General features: G+C 37.7%; 2 protein-coding genes across 2 annotated transcripts; both read right to left on the bottom strand.

The window, feature by feature from the left end:
- Positions 1-3083: 3083 nt before the first annotated feature.
- Positions 3084-9568, bottom strand: LOC306768692 (bile salt-activated lipase-like; the record flags this gene model as incomplete). The annotated part of the gene is made up of 11 exons (XM_079257108.1): positions 3084-3267; positions 3372-3581; positions 3774-3977; positions 4077-4263; positions 4768-4882; positions 4970-5077; positions 5218-5348; positions 5454-5651; positions 5727-5846; positions 9004-9151; positions 9506-9568. 11 exons carry the CDS (start codon positions 9566-9568, stop codon positions 3084-3086), a joined length of 1668 nt encoding a protein of 555 aa, XP_079113234.1.
- A 2062-nt stretch (positions 9569-11630) lies between these two features.
- gtf3c5 (general transcription factor IIIC, polypeptide 5) lies at positions 11631-21287 on the bottom strand. The gene is made up of 11 exons (XM_079256637.1): positions 21165-21287; positions 19719-19917; positions 19339-19546; positions 19084-19264; positions 18851-18955; positions 17618-17732; positions 17426-17506; positions 15586-15674; positions 15282-15364; positions 15044-15186; positions 11631-11886 (listed from the first exon to the last, which is right to left on the bottom strand). The coding sequence occupies exons 1-11, from the start codon at positions 21201-21203 to the stop codon at positions 11687-11689; spliced, it is 1443 nt and encodes a 480-aa protein (XP_079112763.1). The 5' UTR covers positions 21204-21287; the 3' UTR covers positions 11631-11686.
- Positions 21288-22183: the final 896 nt, after the last annotated feature.

Here is a 22183-nt window from a genome sequence, read left to right as displayed (position 1 = left end):
CAAACACAACACCGCGAAGGCAGGGTCTTGGACGATTGTGAGTTGGTGGTGGGAGACCTGTCAGTCAGACTGGCAGGAGGTAGAAAAGATGAATAGGAGTTTTGGAAATTGAATTAATGACTTGACATTTTAGGCACAGAAAAAACACACAAAGTGCTCTTTTGCTTGACTTAACATTTTATCTTGCCATGATGAAGAAATAATTATCACTGTTTATAAAGTTAATACCAGAAATATCACTAAGTCAATACAGCACCAAACAATAAAAAGTTATAGTCAAAGGAACAAGGAAAATGTTTTCATCCCAGTATCCTGTGAAATATTCTGTATGCAAATATGTGACCTCCAATCCACAGAGAGTGGATCACCTAAGCAAATGTGGGCCATGGGTCACCTGGCACTTGTGTGAAGACAATGGCTGGGTGGATGAAGCACACTGTTAGAAGGGTGTGTTTCGTTGTTTCAGAAGATGACTCCGTTTTGTTGAATCTTTGGATGACAGCCTTTTCTTTGGATTGTTTTGTTGTTAATATATATTTAGGTTTTTATTTTAGTTTTGTAACAATAAAGCAATACTGAGAGGCAGTTTTATCTTTTTTTTTTTTTTAATTTTATTGTTATTAACTCAGTTGTAAATTAGTTTTAAAAATGTACTAAATTAAGTTTAAACTATTTTGAGGGAGCTTGTTTGGGGCTTTACTTCGAAGGTACCTGAAGATGGGCCTTGTGCAAATGTCTCAGTGGTTACATCATTAATACAGGTGATAATTGCCTTGATTTCGAACCTTTAAGTGCTCTGAGGATGAACAAATCCTGTTTTGTAGAGAACATAACAGGAAAACCAGACAGTATTGTGGGAACATGGATGAAAGTAGTAACAAAACACAATTCAGTGTCACAATATTTTTCATAGTTTCCTTAATGATTTATCAAAGATTGCCCAATTTATCTGATGTCACTTCATACAACCTTGATCTATAAGGAGTTCAAAGCCCTTTCTACTTCGTCTCACCGGTGTGTGAAATAAAGCTTGAGCTTTGTTGTGACAGAACTACTTAGGAAATCAATTTTATATACATATATTTTGATCGAATTGGGTTTTCAACATATTTGTTCATGTTTTCATAATTAAGTATAATAAATATGTGAGCATATTTCATATTTATACATCTATATACTAAACTTTTGCTGTAAATGTAGATTTATAAAATATAGGGAGTAATCGTCTCTTTTTCTTTAATGTTGTGAGCGATTGTCATGGACTCCTAACTACAGTAAGCTATATCACATTTTCTACTATTTAAGTTGCAAGTCCTGGAAAGAGGATGCCATTTCAGAGACATGATGAACCGATAAAATGAAATGTAAGTCACTTTGGATAAAAGCATCTGCTAAATGACTCTAGACTAGACTAGAATAGACTAAAATAGAATAGAATAGAAAAATATATTTCCAGTCTGTTCTAAAAACACACAACAGAACTTTTGCCATTTTCCTGTCATGCGCCCTCTATCGATGGCTGATTTAGCGTCCATTTAGCATCTGCCCTGACCTGTTAGCTTTCTCCAGCCAGCAAAAAGACAAACTTACCATGACTCTTGTTTTGTCTCTTTCTCTATTTTAATCTTCTTGTGTTTCTCGTTGAATCAGTGACATTGCATGTTCAAAACAGCCAGTTCCTTATTGCATCCCAGTTCAGAAACTGGTATGGTGTCAGTTTTCAGCAGCGGGATGCTGCTCGCCAGTGACAGCTCCAGAAATGTGCTTAATGAATTTTGGTACCCCATCAAAACTGATCATATACGAATAAAAGAAGCACATCTATGTTGCAGATTATGTACAGACGTCCTCCCTCACTGACGTGGTTGTGTTTGTTTTTCAGATAAATATAAATAAAGGCTCTGTTACAAAAAAAAAACAAAAAAACAAAAAAAAAAAAACGGATCATAAAAGCGTTTTTAAAAAGTTGAAAAGTTATGGAGTGGGTCTTTAAGAAAGATAAGATGCACATATCTTACTTGGTATGTTTAAAACAATTGTCATGAATAAATTTGGCATGTTATACAAAATCCAAGTTCACATATTGCATCATTACATACAACAACCAAATATTAAATAATTTTCACCTTTTTTTATGTCTACATTTGCCAACAGGTCAGCATGACAAAGAGTTTATTGAAAAATACTGTGATATACTGTACATAATGCTAAATGTAAGCTAGCTAACTTCAGACTGGATTAGACCAGAAGGAAAATGGTAGTACAGCTAGTAAAACACATATATCTCTTGCAACTGATAAATTTTCATCTCTGCTGTAAAGGTTATGTGGACGTTGTTGGTTCTGTGACAAGTAAAATGCTCAGTAAGGCCACGCACTTCTAATTTTTGCAAGCTTGCCAAGATATTGCTAACTGTTAGCTAGCTAACTCAGATTTGTAACAAGAGGGTAGTAAAGCTAGTAAAACATGTTATCATAATTGCTAATGTCTGCTTACCTGAACTGTTTGCAACATCAAGGAAAAAGCCTTTGTTTGGCTTTGCCGTAATTTCCTGTATTAATGGACCTTGGACAACATGTAGTAGGAGAATTATTCTTTAATACTATCTTCATGCTACTACTTTTTGCAAACTAAGATAATGCTAACCTTAAGAGACAAGATAACTATCCAGCTGGTTACACAAAGCAGTATGATTTGCTATTGTCTGCTCTGATTTTGGCTTCCAGGTAGCAAACACATTTGTATCATTGATAATGATTGACCCATTGAATAAATTCCATATCAAACTATATTAGTAATATCAATATAAGCTTTGATAAGAACATCTGTTATTATGGCACTTTCAACTTATTTTTTAAAGGACAAAAATCCCAATGGACCTAGACACATTACTTAAAAAGTAAAAAAAAAGGTTACTTGTGATAACTTTCTCAACCTCAAACTCCAACAACATGGGGCAAAGCCCATTGCATTATGGTCCTGGTTGTGATATTGTACATTCATTTTTCTCATGAACCAATGCTGTTGCAGTTGTTAGATTTATTGGTTTGCTTTATGAGTTTACAAGAACAAGCTGAAACTCTTTATTCTGATACAACTGTGGGCAGGTTGGGCAGAACACTGGTCCAGAAATGCACATAGCGCATTCTCATTTTCTGTCCCACATAGTTCTTGTCCATCTTAGCATTAATTTCCAAGTACTGGTGTCCTGTGCTGGTGAATTCTGGCCAGGTAGCGGGAACTTTCAGGTCTCCTTTGTTAGGATCTCTGTAAACATAACGAGAAGGGAAAGTGCAATGAAACAGAGTTTAATTCAGCTTTTTTGTTGTTTTGTTTGTTTTATGTGGCTGTTAACATCTGCAGGATTATACCCAGTTTTGGCAAAGTTGGTCCAGTATGCAATCATGTAGCGGGAGACGTTGCGATGGCTAGGCCAGTATCCGAGAGGTGTGGAGAATGGCTTTCCAAATACATATTGCAGATCGTCAGCATGGTCAGCTCCCATCCAGCTGGGGAAGGGCTTGACAAGGCCACCCAAACGGTTGGGCTCAGAAAAAAGATAGGAGTAGGTACGTCCAGTTCTTTTGTAAGGAAAAGAGGGGGATATGTGAGTTCATTTTAGTGGCCTACACCCTAATAACCCTATAAGTCGATTGATCAAGTTTACTATTTCAGGTACAATGTATGTAGTTAAAGAAAAGTAAAGCTCTGAGTATATTACTATGTAAAAATACACTGATAAAGACATCTGCTTATCAAAATCTTTTTCTCACGTGGCATTGGCAGCCTGAAGATAAAGGGCAGCTTGGGTAGGGATCAGGAAAATGTAGTCAGTTTCAATGGCCACAACAGTTTTCTTGATGGTCTCCCTGTCAGGATTGGATCCCCAGTCTAATGTATATGTGGAGTAGGCATTGTCCAAACCAAGACTGCCTTTCTCCTTAGTCAAGGCACCCAAGAGTCTCTTCACATCCTCACTGCATTAAAAAAGACAATGTTTAACAATTGGGTCTGGTAACGTACTGTCAAACTATCATTCACTCATTCATTAATTTGATCAAATAACTTGAACTCACATAGGGGTGTCCACAACATGAGAATTGACGGATGGAACATCTAAACCAGTGAAGATATGTCCATCCATGTCATTCACTCCAGCAATATAGTCAATCTCAGCAGCATTGTGGAATAAGTTGTGAGGCTCATCCGGCAAGAAATCACCGTCAACCACAGCAGACAGGAGCAGGTTGTTCACAACAGGGGCTGGCAAATGCATACACAAAATTAGGCACTTCACAATACATCACTGACTTTGTGCTTATCATATAAGTGGCTTTGCCATGTTGTTAACTCTAAAGAACATTGTGCTTTACAGGTGATCAGTCAGCATAACTCCCTCTCCCTCTTCCAGGTTAACCGATTATAGATTGTACATGTGATCATCGAGTTTTGGAGTTCCCTTGCCAACCACTCAAAGTCGTGTTTGTAGTGTGTTCATGTGCTATTGTATTTGCTTATATGTTGGCTATTTGAAGGAAGTCAGTTTTGGGCTTCCCACTGATGTCATCTCTTCATGCTAGTTTGATCTAAAAGACTCTAAAGATGTGAACTCCTAAACTTGCCTGTAAATAAAAATCACAAATTTTAGGTCTGTAACCAATCAGTAACCCTTGTTGAATTGTAGAGAACCAAAAGCCTACTTCCCCATGTGTTAATCTGATTAGATGTGTCAACAAAACTGCTCAAATAAGGCTTTGTGGAGCTTACAGTCTGGGGAGCTGGTAAGGCTCAGAGTACCCGCCATTGTCAGGACCACAGGATCAGTCATCTTTAGGCAGGCAGCCATTTTTTCATCAGTGGGGCAGTTGACTTTCAGAGCAACCTGCAACATGGGTTTACATAGTCTTTTAAATATTATCCATTACACTAGTTGTAGTTTAGAAGTTAACGTGTCAGAGAAGTGGCCTACCTCCTCTGCAAACTTGCGAGGGTTTTTGTTGATTGCCCAAGGGCAAAGAGCGACCCCACTCTGAGAGATGGCTCTCTTGAAAAGCCCTTTGTTGTGAGGAGTGATAGTCTGTATGTTAACAGAACAAAACAGATACTTTAGTGTGTTTCTAATATATGAATTTTGTGTGTTGGAAATTGCAGTATGTGGCTTTAACTAAATATAGGTACCCAAATATTTAACTAAAACCCTGAAAAAAAACCTCTCACCTGAAAACTGACACTAGCTCCACCAGCAGACTCTCCAAAGAGGGTGATGTTGTCAGGATCTCCTCCAAATGATCTAATATTTCTGTGTACCCAGGCGATGGCAGCCTGCTGATCCCACAGACCATAATTTCCTGATAAATATCAAACATAGTTAAATTAAAAGGAAGATGTGTCCTATTGAACAATGGCAAGAAATGACCATCCCAGTTTCTACCAGGCTCTTTCTGGTCACCCACCAGGCAAATCAGAGTCTCCTGTGCTCATGAAGCCCAAAGCTCCCACACGGTATCCCAGAGTAACCACAATAACATTTCCTCTATCTGCAATTTCCTGTCCACTGTAAAGATAGTTGTCCAGGAAGTTAGCACCCATAGAGCCCCCAACCAAGAAGCCCCCTCCGTAGATCCAGACCATAACAGGAAGATTTGTGGACACTAGAAGATAAAGAGAAAATTGTACAGTTTTGATCTAATTTTGATTATAGTCTGTGAGTATCTCTCAGTCTTTACCTGAGCTGCCATGAGGAACCCAAATGTTAAGATAAAGACAGTCCTCACTCCCTCTGGTCTCAGTTTGGATAAGGTTCAGCTGAAGGCATCTCTTCCTGTACTCAGTGGCCTTCAGAACACCTAACCAGAGACACATATACAGTATAAAAACAGTAAAAGATTTATAAGAAAGTACAATATTTATGATGCATTACTTAGTACAGGTCAGACTTTAAGGTTAGGCGTAGTTGTCGAGGAGTTTAAAACATTATCATTTGGGTAAAGTACAGCTAAAAAAAAAGACATTTTTAAAATTTGTTCTCTTTCCTTCATTATATCAGAGCTTCTGCGTGTGAGTAAAAGGTCTGCAAAGCTATAAATAGTAAAGTGAAACCAAACAGTGACAAAAATATTTTTATCCCCAAATAAAGACTTAGCAAATGTCTCAAGCCAAACAGATTGCCTTTCTGAGATGGTGATTAGGGAATGTGATTAAACATTTCCAGCATATAAGCTTGAAAAACCCATTTCTGTCACATCACTGATAGCACGGTGTGAATTGTTCCTCTATAAGATACACACTGACCTAATTCTTTATTATCTTAAGAGTGAATCATTTTTAAAATAATAGCAACAATCAGTTGGAGGGACATGATTTCATCAGGGGATAAAATGTTGCATCTTCACTTGCTTTGGTTTGTTTTCATACTGCACTTTATTCTAACCTGGCTAGGGTGTACCCTGCCTCTCACCTAATGATTGGTGGGATCGGCTCCACCTTCCCGTGACCCTTAATTGGACTAAGCGGTACAGAAAATGACTGCTCATCTAGACAATGTCACACAGGTACAACAACTTCTTGCTAGGACTGAAATTACCCAAAAGCAACTATTGACTAACAAGAAAAAAAGCAGAAGGAAGACGCAAACCCGATTCGTTGATTGTCCAGGACTCAAAACAGCTTTTTGAAATTCAACCAAAACACTTTTGAGCTGTTCAACATGAGTAGCAGGAGGAAGCTACTCTATGGTACATCCCACATCACTGCCTTTCTCTGGTTCCCTGAATGGTCTGTTTTCTTTCACACTGTAAGCAAACGGTACCAGCAGTCACTTTAAATGGAACCAAGACCAAGTTTTTTAAAGGGCCAGAGTTTACTTCTTTGGTTCACAGCAGTGTTCAAATGAGCGTTGTGAACAACTCAAAGGTCTTGCTGCCATCTATAGTGAAGGTAGCTGCAGCTCTAAAATAACCTAAGATTGTTAATGGTTCAAATTGAACAGGAAAGCCAACAGTTCAGCTACTAACTAGTAGATAAATAAAGCTTCATCAAGAATAAGTGCAGTTTTGCAGCCATGTTTTGATCAATCTTTGTACATACATATTTTTTATCTAATTAAAAGAACACTGTGTAATAATTACTGATATCTAGTGGTAAATATGGACCAAGCACAGCTGTGTTTCAGCAGCTAATGGTCTTCTTTTTTTTTTTTTTTTGTCTTGTCCAGCTTTGAATCAAGCAGAATGGTGGTCTGGGTGCTGTGTTCTGCCGAACTTCAATACATGAATGTGTCTTCATGTGTTCTGTTTTCTTCTATGTGTCTGTTAATATGTCAATTAACCCTAAAAGTGCTCTTGCAAACATAGCTGGTACTGCAGTTCTGAAGCTCAGAGAGTTCTAACTTCACATATGTTGTTTGTCCATTCACAGACACCATACTAAAAATGGTGGCACAAATATGGCAGTTGCCATGTATCATAGACATATATACATAGATGCCTCATTGTAAACTGGAGAGTGAACCAGTGTTGCCACCATATTGGATGGGTCTCTGCATTCAGGACTTGCTAGTGAGTCAACGTAGTTTCCCTACATAACTGTTTTCTGTGGAACAACACAAATAAAACACTTTTCTACATAATTGGTTTATAAATAATGTTAACACAGTCAATAATCTACTAAATGCAAATGATAAATTTTACTCCTATAAGGTGTTGATGGAAAAATATTTTATTGCTGCTTCACAAAGAGGGTTTTACATGGTAGCCTAATTACCTCCGCCAAGGATGTTATGTTTTTACCGCCTTTGGCTGTTTGTCTGTTTGTGTTCAACATATCTCAAAAAGTTATGGGTGGATTTTTGCGAAATTTTTAGGACTTGTTGGAGATGTGCAACGGAAGAACTAGTTTAATTTTGGTTATGATCCATATCATCATTTGGATCCAGGAACTTTTTAAAGGCCTGGGCAGATGTTTGCGCTATTCAAATGTTTTTCTGAGTAACTTTTGAATTGCACAATTTTGATACAATATTTTATTTTCAGACTTTGTACAACAGTATCTCTTTATTGATAAATTAATAAACGTTAAAAAAAAAAAAAAAAAAAAAAAATGAGTCAACGGTAATCAAGAGAAATCCAGCAACTATTCCTGTATTTTGTTCAGCATACGGTGGCAATAACCGGCGAAATATGGAAAGCAGATTGTGTGGAATTACATTTAACAAGGTTGAATAATTATCTGTTATTTGACCAAATAAAATAAATAAATCCAAATGCATCAATAAACAATCAAAAATGTTTGGATCAAATTCATTTATATTTATTTTATTTATATTGTAGCTACCTTATGTCTTTGTTAAATAGCATTATAAAAACATTTTAGCACGTCGTTTTTAATGTTTGACAGTGACCTATATCATAACAATATCTCTTCCCTTTGTAACAAACCAAACTGTGAGAAAAATCACAACAAGTTGTTGTTGTGTTTGGGCCTACACCTTACAAATAAATGCATTGGAGGCGCATGGGAGACCCATCTAAGATGGCGGCGCGATGAGACGTCAGCTCAAATAGGCAACACGATACTGTGCGGCGTCTATGTTTATATGATGTCCATGCCATGTATGTGGACTCACTAAAAGTAGATATAAACAGCAAATTTTGAGAGAATAAAAACACAACACTTATTTTTGTAAAGTGGTTCAAAACAAATAGAAACACTGTTTTCAGTTATATAAATTTTCTCCCATTGACTTTTGATTTTGTTACAAACTGCACCTTTAAATATTGGAATGGATACTGATCAGTATTTTCTCTTTTGCCCATTGACTAAAGCTGGATGCTAGGGAGGAAGTATGCATCTTAAATGTCACTTAAACTGTGTTGTTACGTTTGATATGTAACATGAGTGTCTAAGGGAAGATCACGTTGGTTGAAGCACAGCAGTACATGTGGTCTGCCTGAACTAGCTTGGAGATACTGTTTTAGTTGAGAGATTTCCAGTCAGTTTACCCACCGTCCCAGCCAGGGTGACGCTTGGGCTTCTCAAACCTGCCGGGGATATCGGCAAAGGGAATCCCCTTAAAGACATCCATGCGACGAAAGAGCCCAATGCGAATGTTGTCACCCTGCACCATCCCTCCCTCGGTGTAAACAACCCCGAGCTATGAAAGCAGAAATGAAAAACTGAATGATAATCATCAAACAAATCTTCAAACACCTCTTTGACAAGTTCAATTTTAGACTTTGGAACAAGAAAAACACTTTTGATTCACTGATATCTTAGTAATTTGTTTATGAATGAATAGATATAGATAGATAGATAGATAGATAGATAGATAGATAGATAGATAGATAGATAGATAGATAGATAGATAGATAGATAGATAGATAGATAGATAGATAGATAGATAGATAGATAGATAAAATTTTCTTAAATGTTGGTGCAAAACCTTTTTTGCATTCTGAACAGCGTTCATAATTTACTGATGAGACTTTTATTTTAGTGAAATACTTACAGAGGCGGCAGAGACTGTCTCCAGAAACACAGCAACAGCTATCAAAATCCCAAACATTGCCATCAGGATCAAACAGTGAGAACCACATCGATGGTCAGACAAGTTTTTATAAAGGAGACCCCACCCCTTATCTGACCAATGTGCAGTCCATGTTCTGGTTCCCACTGCAACATAATAATTAACCATCTCACATGTACAGCTTTTCCCTTCTAGCACTTACCATGAAGGAATTATGTAAATACTAAAAAGAAGAAATTTTTTTTTTAAAGACTATAATACTATAAAGTGGCAAAGAAATTTTAATGCCAGTCTGTGCAGCTTCTCATTATGGAAGAAGATAGGTTTAGTTTAAAACACTATTTAACCGTGACTCGACAATTTCAGCTCTGACGGAGCGCCAGCAGGTCTTATCAGATGTGAGACAAAAGCAGCCAAAGATGCCACGGCATGTGAGATACTAATGGAAACTGGCAGACACACAGAACCCATGGTGCACTAATAGTTTCCATATGAACATTTTGTTTAGATCTGAAGTAGCTGAACTTCTAAGGTTTTAATCGTTTAAAACTAAAAGTTGCTTTTGCTCTCCTTTTTTCTATAAAAATGTCTTTTTTAGGAATAATTTAATGCTCCCCCTTTATTTCATAATAACATTTCCTGATAAACCCAGAGCCCACACATTTAAGTTCTGTTATGAGACTTATTTTTCCAACTTATCCTGCAAAATACCAGGAAAGCAGTTAGTATAGTTTCCACAGCTGTCCAACAGGACTTAGAGTCACACAGCTCCAGCTGCTCTGAAGGATATTCTTGTTAGTTGAACCCTTTAAAACTAAACTGTAGATCAGGTGTAGGCAACTCTGGTCCTCATGTGCCACAGTCCTGCAAATGTTAGGAGTTTCTCTGCTTCACACATCAGACATAATCAGCAGACTTGTGCAGGGCTTGACATCAAACTCTGCACAAGTCTTTCTGTCATCTCCAACCCATCCATTATCCTAACCACTTAGTCCAATGACAGGTCGCGGGGAAGCTGGAGCCTCACCCAGGGGAAAAAGGCAGAGTACACCCTGGACAGTTCACCACAGAGACAAACAACCACACACGCTCACATCTACGGGCCAATTAACTAATTCCTCCGGTGTTACAAAGCCGGAGTACCCGTAGAGAACCCATGCATACACGAGGAGAACATGCAAACTCCACACAGAAAGGCCACTGTCCAAGCCTCCATCCCAGCCGAAGAATGAACCAGGGACCTTGTTGCTGTGAGCCCACCGCGCAGCCCATGTCATCTCCAAGTATTTTCTGTTGTGTGTGAAAATCCTAGCAGATATGCAGGTTTTGTTATATGACCATGCCACATTATAACTTACTAAAATCCCTTTTATCATCATTCTGATGCAAGTCATTTTGACCATGTCCGAGTTCTTACATGACTTTCTGATTAGCTATTTGTTAACCTGATGTATATAACAAAGTTGTCGGTGAGTGTTTACTTCACATCTACATATATATATATAACTGTTTGTATATACAATAACATTATTCACTTACAAGGCCATTCATTATCTTGCCCCTTCACATCAGATCTCGTTCATTTTGTTACACCTGTTCACACTTTTAGATCCTCTTTCTCCACCAGTTTCACACGCCTCACCTCCGTGACGCAGAGCTTTTAGTTAGAAAAAACTTCCCCCCTGACCTCTGCAATATTAATTTCCATCCAGTCTTCATATCCAAACTCAGGACTTATCTTTACAAACCTTGCTGCTCTGCATGATCCTTCCACTTAGTCAGTCCTGTTGTTGTATTTTACCTCATTTGATGTATTTTGCTGTAAGGTGACATTAAGTGTCATGAAAGGTGCCAAGAAATCAAATGTATTATAATTATTTCTTTTTATATGGCAAACACAACATCTATAAACAAACAAAATATTGATAGATTTGTAGTAGTTCATCGGATTTCAAGACTTCATCCTCAATTTTGCCTCCTTCATGTTAATCGTGGTTTCAATGTAAAATGATGCACAGTGAGAACAGAGCTGTCATTCATTTCAGTCATACTATAAAAACTAATTAAAAAGTCCATCTGAACATATAAAATAAATGTTCAACTCACTTTATTTACATTTAACTAAATACATCACATTTTATGAACAACCAGAAGATTCTTTCGTCACATGTAGTCCAGAATTTCTGTCTCCATCTCATTTTCACTTCCTTCAGATGGTTGAAATTCATCTTCCTCCTCGTCGTCGTCGTCATCATCTTCCTTGTTCTCACCCTCTTCCTCTTCTTGCCCCTCCTCATCCTCTGCATCCACATCTATTGAACTTAAACCTAATCGCCGCCTTTTTCCAGGAACTTGAGGCACTGCTAAAGGAAAGAGATCAAATAAAATGAACATAAATCTGCTTCTAATTAACACACAGAATTCAGTTTCAGAGCCTCAAGTAATTTCCCCTTTATTAACTAAGATTTTCACCAACATTTATACAAAATATGTCATCATCAAAGGTTTCTTTTCCAATGCCCCGGAGCTTATGGTGAGCTAACATAGAAGACTAATTAACAAGCACCTCTGAAGTCTGAAATGGCTTTTCTTAACTCACCTGACAGACTAACAATAGTTTCAATCTTAAAACCAGCTACAAACCCATCCAGAATAACTCCTGAGCTGTGCCAGTAGCTTTGTAAGGCTGTTCTGAGGCACTGTGGTGCTTTCTGTTAAACGTTAACATGCTAATGGCTATTGATAGCTCACATCACCACTTGCTCAACTTTTCCATATCACGGATGTGTTTGGTGCACAGATGAAAAAAGTTCCTTGCTTGTGTTAAAATCAAGGTATTTGGAAAAGAAACATGCAAATGTTTATCCCCAAAGAATAAAAAATTACAATCTTCTGAATAAAAAGATCAGTATAATTAAAAATAGGAAGAAAAATGAAGTAGATGAAAAAGCTCACACTGTGAAAGGAGTTAATAATGTAAGTCAGGTTGGATAAACCCTGTTAGAGGTAAGCAGGGTGAAGTTCTCTCTTACTTTTTAACCTCTGGGCTGCACTTACCAACCGTTCTTATAAATAAATGTGTTCTTAAGTGCTATTTATGAATTTTTTACAAAGATTGTGGCATTTATTAAACTCTTGGAACCATTCTTAGTGGAGGGAAAAGAAATCCTACTAAAGCCCGGGAGTACTCATGTAAACATTTCACTGCTGACATGTTTGAAAAAAGTCCACTTTTTTGACGTCTTCTTCCGTTCTGTTCATTAAAATATAATAATAAAATTACATTCAGATTTTAGAATAACCCAGGAATTTACAGAGCATTTAGTTATATACAATAAACAGTGAGGTATTGCAGATGATGTCCTAATTTTACATTTTTATCAGAGTTAAATGAACCCTTTTATTCATTATTCAAAAAAAGTTGCAACAGGATTTGAGGACGTAAATTCTGACGCGTTGATGGGACCGGACTGCAGGCTGCTCTCCACGTTCAGGAGACCAGAATTACCCACTTATCAATAAAACTGCTTGGATGTGATTTGAAGCTCACTAAATATTTATAAACACATACATCACTCTAAAAATGAAGATAATCCAGTTTTAGTGCACATATTTCTTATAATTTTTGTTTTAATTCATTCTTTTAGTATTATTTTTTCCTCGACTGTCTCACCTCCGTCCATGTCTGCACACAGACCTTTTAAGGCTATTTGGGGTGTTAACCTATGCAAAGTAGGGCTAGTTGATCAATCCTTTCAATTTTCAGATATTGCCGATCACCAATTTAACAGGAAAGATTCATAAAGATTTGTGAAATTTGATTGAATTCAATCAACAAACACATTCATGTCTCTGAAGGAGGATTTTCATTAAAAAAAAAAAAAAAAAACAACTTTAGTTATTTATAAGAAGATTTTGGTGAATGAAGCCGTCCAAAATCTGTTTCTTTTATTTTGTTTTTGTTGTGGTACTTTTTACTTACAAAAGTATAAAAGCTGTTAGAAGCTAAACACACAAACGGAGAAGAAAAAGATGAAATAAAAAAGAGTAAGGTGTGCAGCTTGTGATGGTAAAAATAAAAGAATGTTGATAAAAGGACATAAAACACATAAATGCTTGAAATAAATAAAAGATTATTAACTGGTTGTGGTAGAAAAAGACAAAATAATAAAATGAAATGTAAATAAATTAAAATAAAGTTGCTTTTCTTCCTTTATTACCTATATATGACGCAGAACAATTAGAAAAATGATCATTTAGCATGTGATTAGCATCAAAAATCAACTGCTGGTGATGGGAATATTTAGTTCTTATTGCAGAATAGATAAAGAATTAAAAACAAAAAGATACTGGACAAATAAAACTTGCAATCTAATGATGGAGGGAAAAATTGCAGCTTTGTAAAGATCCATCAAAGAATTAAAACATCTTTTTTCTACCACAAATATCTTTATGCGGAGGCACCACCAAAAAACTCAACAGATCACTACAGTTATTAGGGTTCACCGCTTGAGATGCAGAAATGCATCTACAAAGTTAAGTACCACTATGTCCAGCAGAGACCAGTTAATTCTGGCACAAAGTGGTGGAGACCAAAACACCGCCCGTAGCAACTGGTTAATACCTTTTGGGCTAGCTGCATCTCAACTTTCTGTGTATTTATGTGCCATAGATCTGCTGTACATCACAGAGCTGTGGATAATGGTGACTCTCCTCCTTAAAACAAGCATCTATGTTTTCTTCTGCTCTTTGATATGTTTGATTGTTTTTGTTTTTCTGAACGAAGATCAATCCACACACTCAATTCACATGACTTCAAATGTTCGGTCTCTATGTGGTCGACTGCAGAAAGACCCAGGAAGCCATTAAGAGCTGGTTTCGATTAGGAGTCGGCAACCCAAAATGTTGAAAGAGCCATTTTGGACCAAAAAAACAAAAAACAAATATGTCTGGAGCCGCAAAAAATTAAAAGCCTTATATAAGCCTTTTCATGAAGGCAACACATGCTTTATGTATCTATATTAGCTGTATTAGCCTACAATCAAAATGACTAAGTTGGCTACAAATACATAATGAGCCTTAATGATAAAATGTTTATTTTACCTGCAGTGCATCCTGTAGAGAATGACGCACCACGTGACTACTCTGTTGTACGATGCCGCCTCATGTTTAACTTTATTACAATACTAGTATTACAAAACATTAACACAATTAATTAATACAATACAATACATTGAATTTCCCTTTGGGGATTAATAAAGTATTTTTCATTTCATTACATTACTTCAACAGAAATTACATCATCTAAAGTTTAGATGATGTAATTTCTGTTAAACAGGGGAAACTGTGCACTGGCATCGTGGGAAGGGTTAGAGCTACAACATAAAACTTGCTGAGAAAAGCGTTAATCCAAAAGACCAATAGTATGGTTTTACTAAAGTTTGTGTAACAAAGCAGCTCATGGACGGTCACACACATGAAAAAATGTGGAGCCAATTCTTAAAGGCTCATTTCTCATACCTGGTTTCTGAGCTCGTGCGACCTTCTTAATCATGGTTGAGATTATATCCCTCAGTTTGTCTGTGGTGCCGACAAGGCACCAGCCATCGCGCTCGTCGCAGACCTCCTCCTGACCGCTGTTCTGCTCAATCACCTTTCTGATGCTGACACACAAAGACGCCGCAGAAGTAAGTCTGAGTTTTAGATCAAAAGTAACTTTGTAAAACAGAGCTTGTGTCAGCTCGTCAATGTGTTGCACCTGTCCACATCCAAATCACAGAGCTGGTAGAACATCTGGCGGTGTGGAGGTAGCATGCCTTCTCTGAAAATGTAGGACGACTCCTGCAGGTGAAACACAGGACAGGAGGTGCTTTTAAACACCATCAACTTCAAATTTTACACTACATCAGAACAGATGGCATCCCCCTTTTTTTTAATCTTCCTCTATTTTTAACCTGATGATTTCATCAAAAATCTTCCCATTAAATGTTCAATAATTTTTATTAAAGCCATAATTTATTCTTGATGAAATGTAGGAACAATGCTACTTTCTCTTCACTAACCTTTTGCTGGTATGTGGCTGGAACTGGATCCCGACTGGTACTGGGGCATTCTTGCATGGGAATATCCATCACACTAGCAGGCTGGGGACCTGAAAGAAAAATAACCATCATTTTCTCAGAGTAATTTCTCTTGCTCTGATGTTATGATCTCATTACATTTCTGGAGAAACAGAGAAATATAATTTTAGGGGGAAGAGCAGTTGTCCTTCAACTGGTAAGTTGGGGGATCAATTCCAGGCTTCCCCTGAAATGCCGAAGTGTCCTAGGGCAAGACACTGAACCCCAAACTGTCCCCCGATGTGCCTATCGGGGTATGAGTGTGTAGAATGAATGTGTGTGTGAATGGGTGAATGTGGCAAGTAGTGTAAAGCGCTTTGAGTGGTCTGTAGGACTAGAAAAGCGCTGTAGAAGTACAAGTCCATTTACCATAATTTCTCAATACTTCCACCCAGATGCTAGAAATTTGCAGTTTGTGACATTTATCCACCAATATGAGACAACAGTTCCGGCCGCATCAGGTAGTAGAAAAGATAAATGGAAGGAGGGTTTAGATCAGTGTGAAAGTAATCTTAACGTCAGTTTATCTGGAACATCTTGTGATTGGTGGATTGGGAGGAGACTCAGAGTGGTGGTTCTGACCTGAACAAGACTGGAAACCATAAAGCTAGAAAGCTAGATAACGAGCTACATAGATAGATAGATAGATAGATAGCTAGCTAGCTAGCTAGATGGATAGAAGGATAGATGGATAGATGGATGGATACATGGATAGATAGATGGATAGATAGATGGATGTCAATCTAAATGGATGGATGGATCTAAATCAATCTGGATGGATGGCTGGATGGATGGATGTGACATGGATGGAGATTAATCTAAATCTAGATGGATGGATCTAGATCAATCTAGATGGATGGATGGATGGAGATCAATCTAAATGGATGGATGGATAGAGATCAATCTAAATGGATGGATGAATAGATCTACATCAATCTGGATGGACGGATGGATGGATGGATGGATGGATGGATGGATGGATGGATGGATGGATGGAGATTAATCTAAATCTAGATGGATGGATCTAGATTAATCTAGATGTATGGATGGATGGATCTAGATCAATCTAGATGGATGGATGGATGGATGGATGGATGGATGGATGGATGATGGATGAGATTAATTTAAATCTAGCTGGATGGATGGATGGATGGATGGATGGATAGATGGACGAGATTAATCTAAATGGATGGATGGATGAATGGAGATTAATCTAAATCTAGATGGATGGATGGATGGATGGATGAATGGAGATTAAATCTAGATGGATGGATGGATGGATGGATGAATGAATGGAGATTAATCTAAATCTAGATGGATGGATCTAGATTAATCTAGATGTATGGATGGATGGATCTAGATCAATCTAGATAGATGGATGGATGGATGGATGGATGATGGATGAGATTAATTTAAATCTAGATGGATGGATGGATGGATGGATGGATGAAATTAATCTAAATCTAGATGGATGGATGGATGGATGATGGATGAGATTAATTTAAATCTAGATGGATGGATGGATGGATGGATGGATGAGATTAATTTAAATCTAGATGGATGGATGGATGGATGAGATTAATCTAAATCTAGATGGATGGATAGATGGATGGATGGATTGATTTTGTAGTAAATGAATGGTGTTTCAGGGTCCTGCTACAATAAACACTCATTGTTTTAATGTAAGATACATAAATCATATATTATGTACATCAGACACGTTGACATGTTTCCTATAGAAACAACATCTGCAAAACTCCACAAAATCCCATCTTAATATTACCTGCTTTGTTTAATGTGATTGGCAGACTGTAATTCAGAGCGCTCCTCTTGGCTTTCACTGGTATATAGGATTGGGAATAACCTGAAAAGTTGGGGAAAAAAAATCTGTATCACTAAACAGCTTTGTTCAAGAGAGTTTCATATGAAAGCGAGGACATCTGATGTACATTCATTTTATTTGGAAAACTTTTACCATGCTTGGAGCTACAGCGGATCCTGAAATCTAGCATCTGGTATTTCTTGGACTCTGAGTTTTTTCGGGGGTCATAGCCCAGTCTCACCCACAGGCTTCTCCATGGTCCTGTCACCTAGAAAAGATACATCTCATGATTAATTACTGTTTATGAATCTTTGTTATATTACAAATACACATAGGAGGTAAACAGTGTGAATCAATTTATGCTTCTGAACTGAACAGACAACAGATGGAAATGAGCAACTCAACCCCCTATAAGAAATGGCCCTGCAGCTTGTGGCCAAAGACCTTTTTCCCGTCTTCAACTCCTCTGGCTGGTTCTTGGTCATGACTGCGTTTGCCAGCGACCTCACCAGAGGTAACATGAGGCTGCATCTGCAACCCATAGAAGGTTGTTCAGGTACTGTAGCTCATCCAAGATGGCACATGGATGTGCACTGTGGCAAGGTTTGCTGAGTCTCCCAGGATATAGTGGAGGAGATACTAAGAGACAGGCTAGTACATCCGGAGACATGGAGGTGGCCGCAGGAGGACAAAACCCCAGCACCATGATGGCTACCTCCTCCTTTGTGTGAAGAAGAACAGGAGGAGCACTGCCAGAGCCCTGGTATTAGCCAGAAAACACCAGGATTGGCAAATTTGCCATCCATGCCCTGTGCTTTTCATGTGTTAGCCAGGGGTACCATGACTGCCTTTAGGCACCAAGATGTGATTCTCATACCCACTGGAAGACCATATGCTGCTGCAGTGGGACCTCGGTTCCTTCTGATTCATGTTAATGCTCGTCCTCATGTAGCAGGAGTGTGTCAACAGCTTCTGCCTTTAGCATTTCCATTCCCACCACAGCAGGCTTATCAGGTGTATGCATGCTGTGAAGAATGAGTGTGGTGCGGATATTCTAAATGCACATTTTCTCCTTGTAAACACCAGTTTGTGTATTAGAAAAGGAGTACGAGTGCTTTTTTTTCCTGTTTGCATGTATTTTTTTGCACACTGTTCCTCATATATTTGAGGTTTTGCAGCAAAAGAATTAGAACAATTAAACAAACACAACAGAGATCTTCCATTAAGTTGCTTCAAAGCCCAATTATCAGTAAGAAATACATTTCTGTTATTTCTTCAAATAATAAAAAGCACATATTCTCAGTACTCAGTTTTCATTTGATTTCAGTTTTAAAATAAAGCTGAAAATCTTTATTTCAAAGCCTAAACTGGGACCTCCCAGCTTACCATGTAGTAGGCATAGACAGGCAGCAGCAGCTTCAGCTTATCAGGGTGGATGTTGATGTTGGCCTTGACTGCGTTCCGTGACCAGATGGGTCGGTTCTCAAACATCTAAGCACAAAAAGTTTGGTCTGAGATAAGATACTGATGGCAAAACACAACGTACGTAACACCATTTAACTATGATATAACAGAAGCTTCTGCTTTGCCATTACTGCACGTGTGCTGTGCTTAAATACCTTTTTCAGCTGCTCTTCCGCGTGCCTGTCACAGTCCTTCAGACAGTACCGAGTCCAGTTAGCTTTCGCTGCTTCTAAGCACTTAGTGGGCACAGTGGGTTCAACAAAGGTGACAAAGATGGCGTTGTGGGGCCGACGAGCTCGATTCAAACCAATGAAGTTCTTGTTTGCAGACATCTGTCTGTAAAGAGATATAAACCGAAGTACAAATGCAATCCTGATCAGAAAGACCAGCACTGAAGTTTAAGGGCTTACCCAAATGATGATTTCTGCAGGTAGTCGGGGCGGTAGAAATAATCCATGGGAGTGTCGAGGCGTGAGAAGATGGCTGGGGGGAGGAAGTACGGCACGGGCTGCTCGAAGAACTCCTGATTCTCAGTCTTGCGGAGGATGATTTTGTCATATAAAGATGTGTTGTTTCCACCCTGTGAATGCACGGCGAGGTACTGAAAGTCTGCCATCCCTGCAAACAGAGCAATCAGCTTTCATTTCCTCCATTTTGTAACACAAATCACTGTATTTACTTCATTTTAAAGAAATGTCAACAGGAGGAGCTGGTGGACATGTGGGAGGCAAACAGATCACTGGAAAGATTAGTCAGAATCCACACTGATAACAAAAACGTTTCGTCTAACCTTGGAATTTGTAAGTCGTTCCTATGATTCCCACTACATCCATTTGGATCTTGGCATCGCTGGGGTCTTTTTTACGTGTCCGCCGTCGCACTCTGAGGAGGAGGTTGCTTGACGACAAGCGATTTCCGCATGCAGAGTGACAGAACGGGTCCTGGGGTCGGAAACGCAGCTCCAGACGCCTGTTGGGGTCAGCAAAGGTCTGTGGGATCAAAGCGAAACACAGCTAGATGTGAGGATACTGCTTGTACAAGTTTAGTGTTTTCAATGTTTGGCTATAGATGCAAATTTTGCAAACATGCAAACATTTGTCTCTCAAAACGGTCAGTTTAAATCTGTGAAGTATTTATTGAACTATATAGATAAAATATAGATGACCCTTGTAAATCATATAAAGCGTTGGAAGAATTTTTCAGTGTAAAGGCATCGAGGGAGTAGATCGTAGCACTGCTTCCTGCTGGGAACCCTTCATATCAACTTTATTATGCATCCTCTATTGAGTCACTAATTCAGAGAAAGTATCACACCTCTCTCTTCAAGCGTGAATGTGTGGTGGTGAATGTGTATGAAGGTAATTGTGGAGGAGAGCATTTTATGTTGTTTTTGCTTGTTTGTTTGTTTGTTGCTAAAAATAAAAATATAAAATATAAATCTGTGAAGTATTCTTTGATAAAAATAAAAATATAAAATATAAATCTGTGAAGTATTCTAGGACGTATAGAAGTCTCCAGGACGATTTTTTCCTCAGTTTGTGGCATTTTTTTTAAAAGCTTGGACACATCTGTGTGACTTATTTGAACCCTTTTTACAACTCTAACACAGAAAGAAAAAAAAAAAGGGTTAGGTGTATGAAAAATGCAAACACAAAATAAACAGTCTTGGTTTAAAAAAGACAGAAAGAAAGAAAAATGGAATTCCCAAAAATTAAAATGGAAAAAACAGAATTTAGGAAAAAATCAAATGAAATTTGAGAAAAAATAAAAAATGGATTTTATAGGGCCCTATTGAAGGTAATTGTGGAAGAGAGCATTTTATGGGGTTTTGATTTTTTGTTTTTGTTTTTTGCTTGTTTGTTGCTGAAAATAAAAATATTAAATCGAAATCTGTGAAGTATTATAGGACTAATAGAAGTCTCCAGGGCCATTTTCTTTCAGTTTGTGACATTTTTCTTTAAGCTTGGACACATCTGTGTAACTTATTTGAACCCAGTTTTACAACTCAAAGATAGAAAAAAAAAAAAAAAAAAAAAGGTTTAGCTGTATGAAAAATGCAAACAGAAAATAAACAGTCTTGGTTAAACTGCAATGATATCTTTCTCTTAAACTTTCTTCTCATGAGTCTCTATTTCAGCTCCACATTCAGATGGTGGCTATGCTCATAAAATGTAATTATTAATATCTAACAGGGAAGTCTTTGTAGCTTTAGCTGTGTTTAATAGCTTTTGCTCACTTTAGTGACTGCTTGTTCGCCACCCAGAGTCTCCAGCATCTTCTCCACGTTGCTGACCACCGCCGGGTGCTCCACACACACCAGCTTCTTGTCCCGCAGCTCCAGCGTGGACGAGCTTCCCGGCGTCGCATCTTCGTCCTGACTGGAAAAACTCAGTTCTTTCAAAGTGAAATTTAACGTCACATCGTTTGGTGAACTACTTCCTTCGTTTGTCATGATTTTAAGGTTGTATCACATCGAGAGCGTTATATTTACTGTCCGAATCCAAAACGGCGCCGTATGGAAACATCACAACGTTCATAAAGGTTCCGTAAAGGAAAGTGTGACGACACCATAAACTGTTTATGGACGACGCATACAGTTATGCTCCAGCGTATGAATGTATGGAGACTTAAAAAACTTAAAAGACTTAAAAGAAAGAACAATAACTAAAAATTTGCAAAAATATAATTTAGTAATATAAGACACTGTTTTTTCGTTTAATTGAGTTGAAGAAAAAAACAAACAAACAAACAAACTGGTCCTGAACAAATTAGAGCACTTTTCTGTTGAACAGTGGGACAAAATACCTGTCAACAGGTGCAGAAGTCTGACTGAGAGGAACGGAAAACACCTGACTGGAGCAGAAACATTAAATGATTGTTCAAATAAATATTAGTCTATGAGTGATGTAATATGTAATAAATTATCTTATTTTTTGCTTTAAAAATTTTTTCTATTGAACCAGAATTAGAAACTAATGTAATGATTTACTTAAAAGTTTTATTCATAATTACTTTAGTCAATTTCAGTTTATTTTACACGCAGCTGTTTTTTGTCCTTCTTTAATGAAAGGGTATGAATAAATATGAGTACAACTGTAGATTTCAGATTCATGTACATTAAAATATTAATAATGAACATACATCTACAATAACCTGTCCATTTCCGTGTAGTTATTATTGTTGTATTGCTGTGTATAAGTTTGTTTAATATAATGGTCCCTTCTCTTATGTCTTTTAAACAAATCATACATTTTA

Source organism: Telmatherina bonti, assembly GCF_933228915.1.
Source record: "Telmatherina bonti genome assembly, chromosome: 17".
In the NCBI taxonomy this organism is placed as follows: domain Eukaryota; kingdom Metazoa; phylum Chordata; class Actinopteri; order Atheriniformes; family Telmatherinidae; genus Telmatherina; species Telmatherina bonti.
Note: the sequence above shows the minus strand (reverse complement) of the source record. Positions and strands in the feature narration are given on the sequence as shown.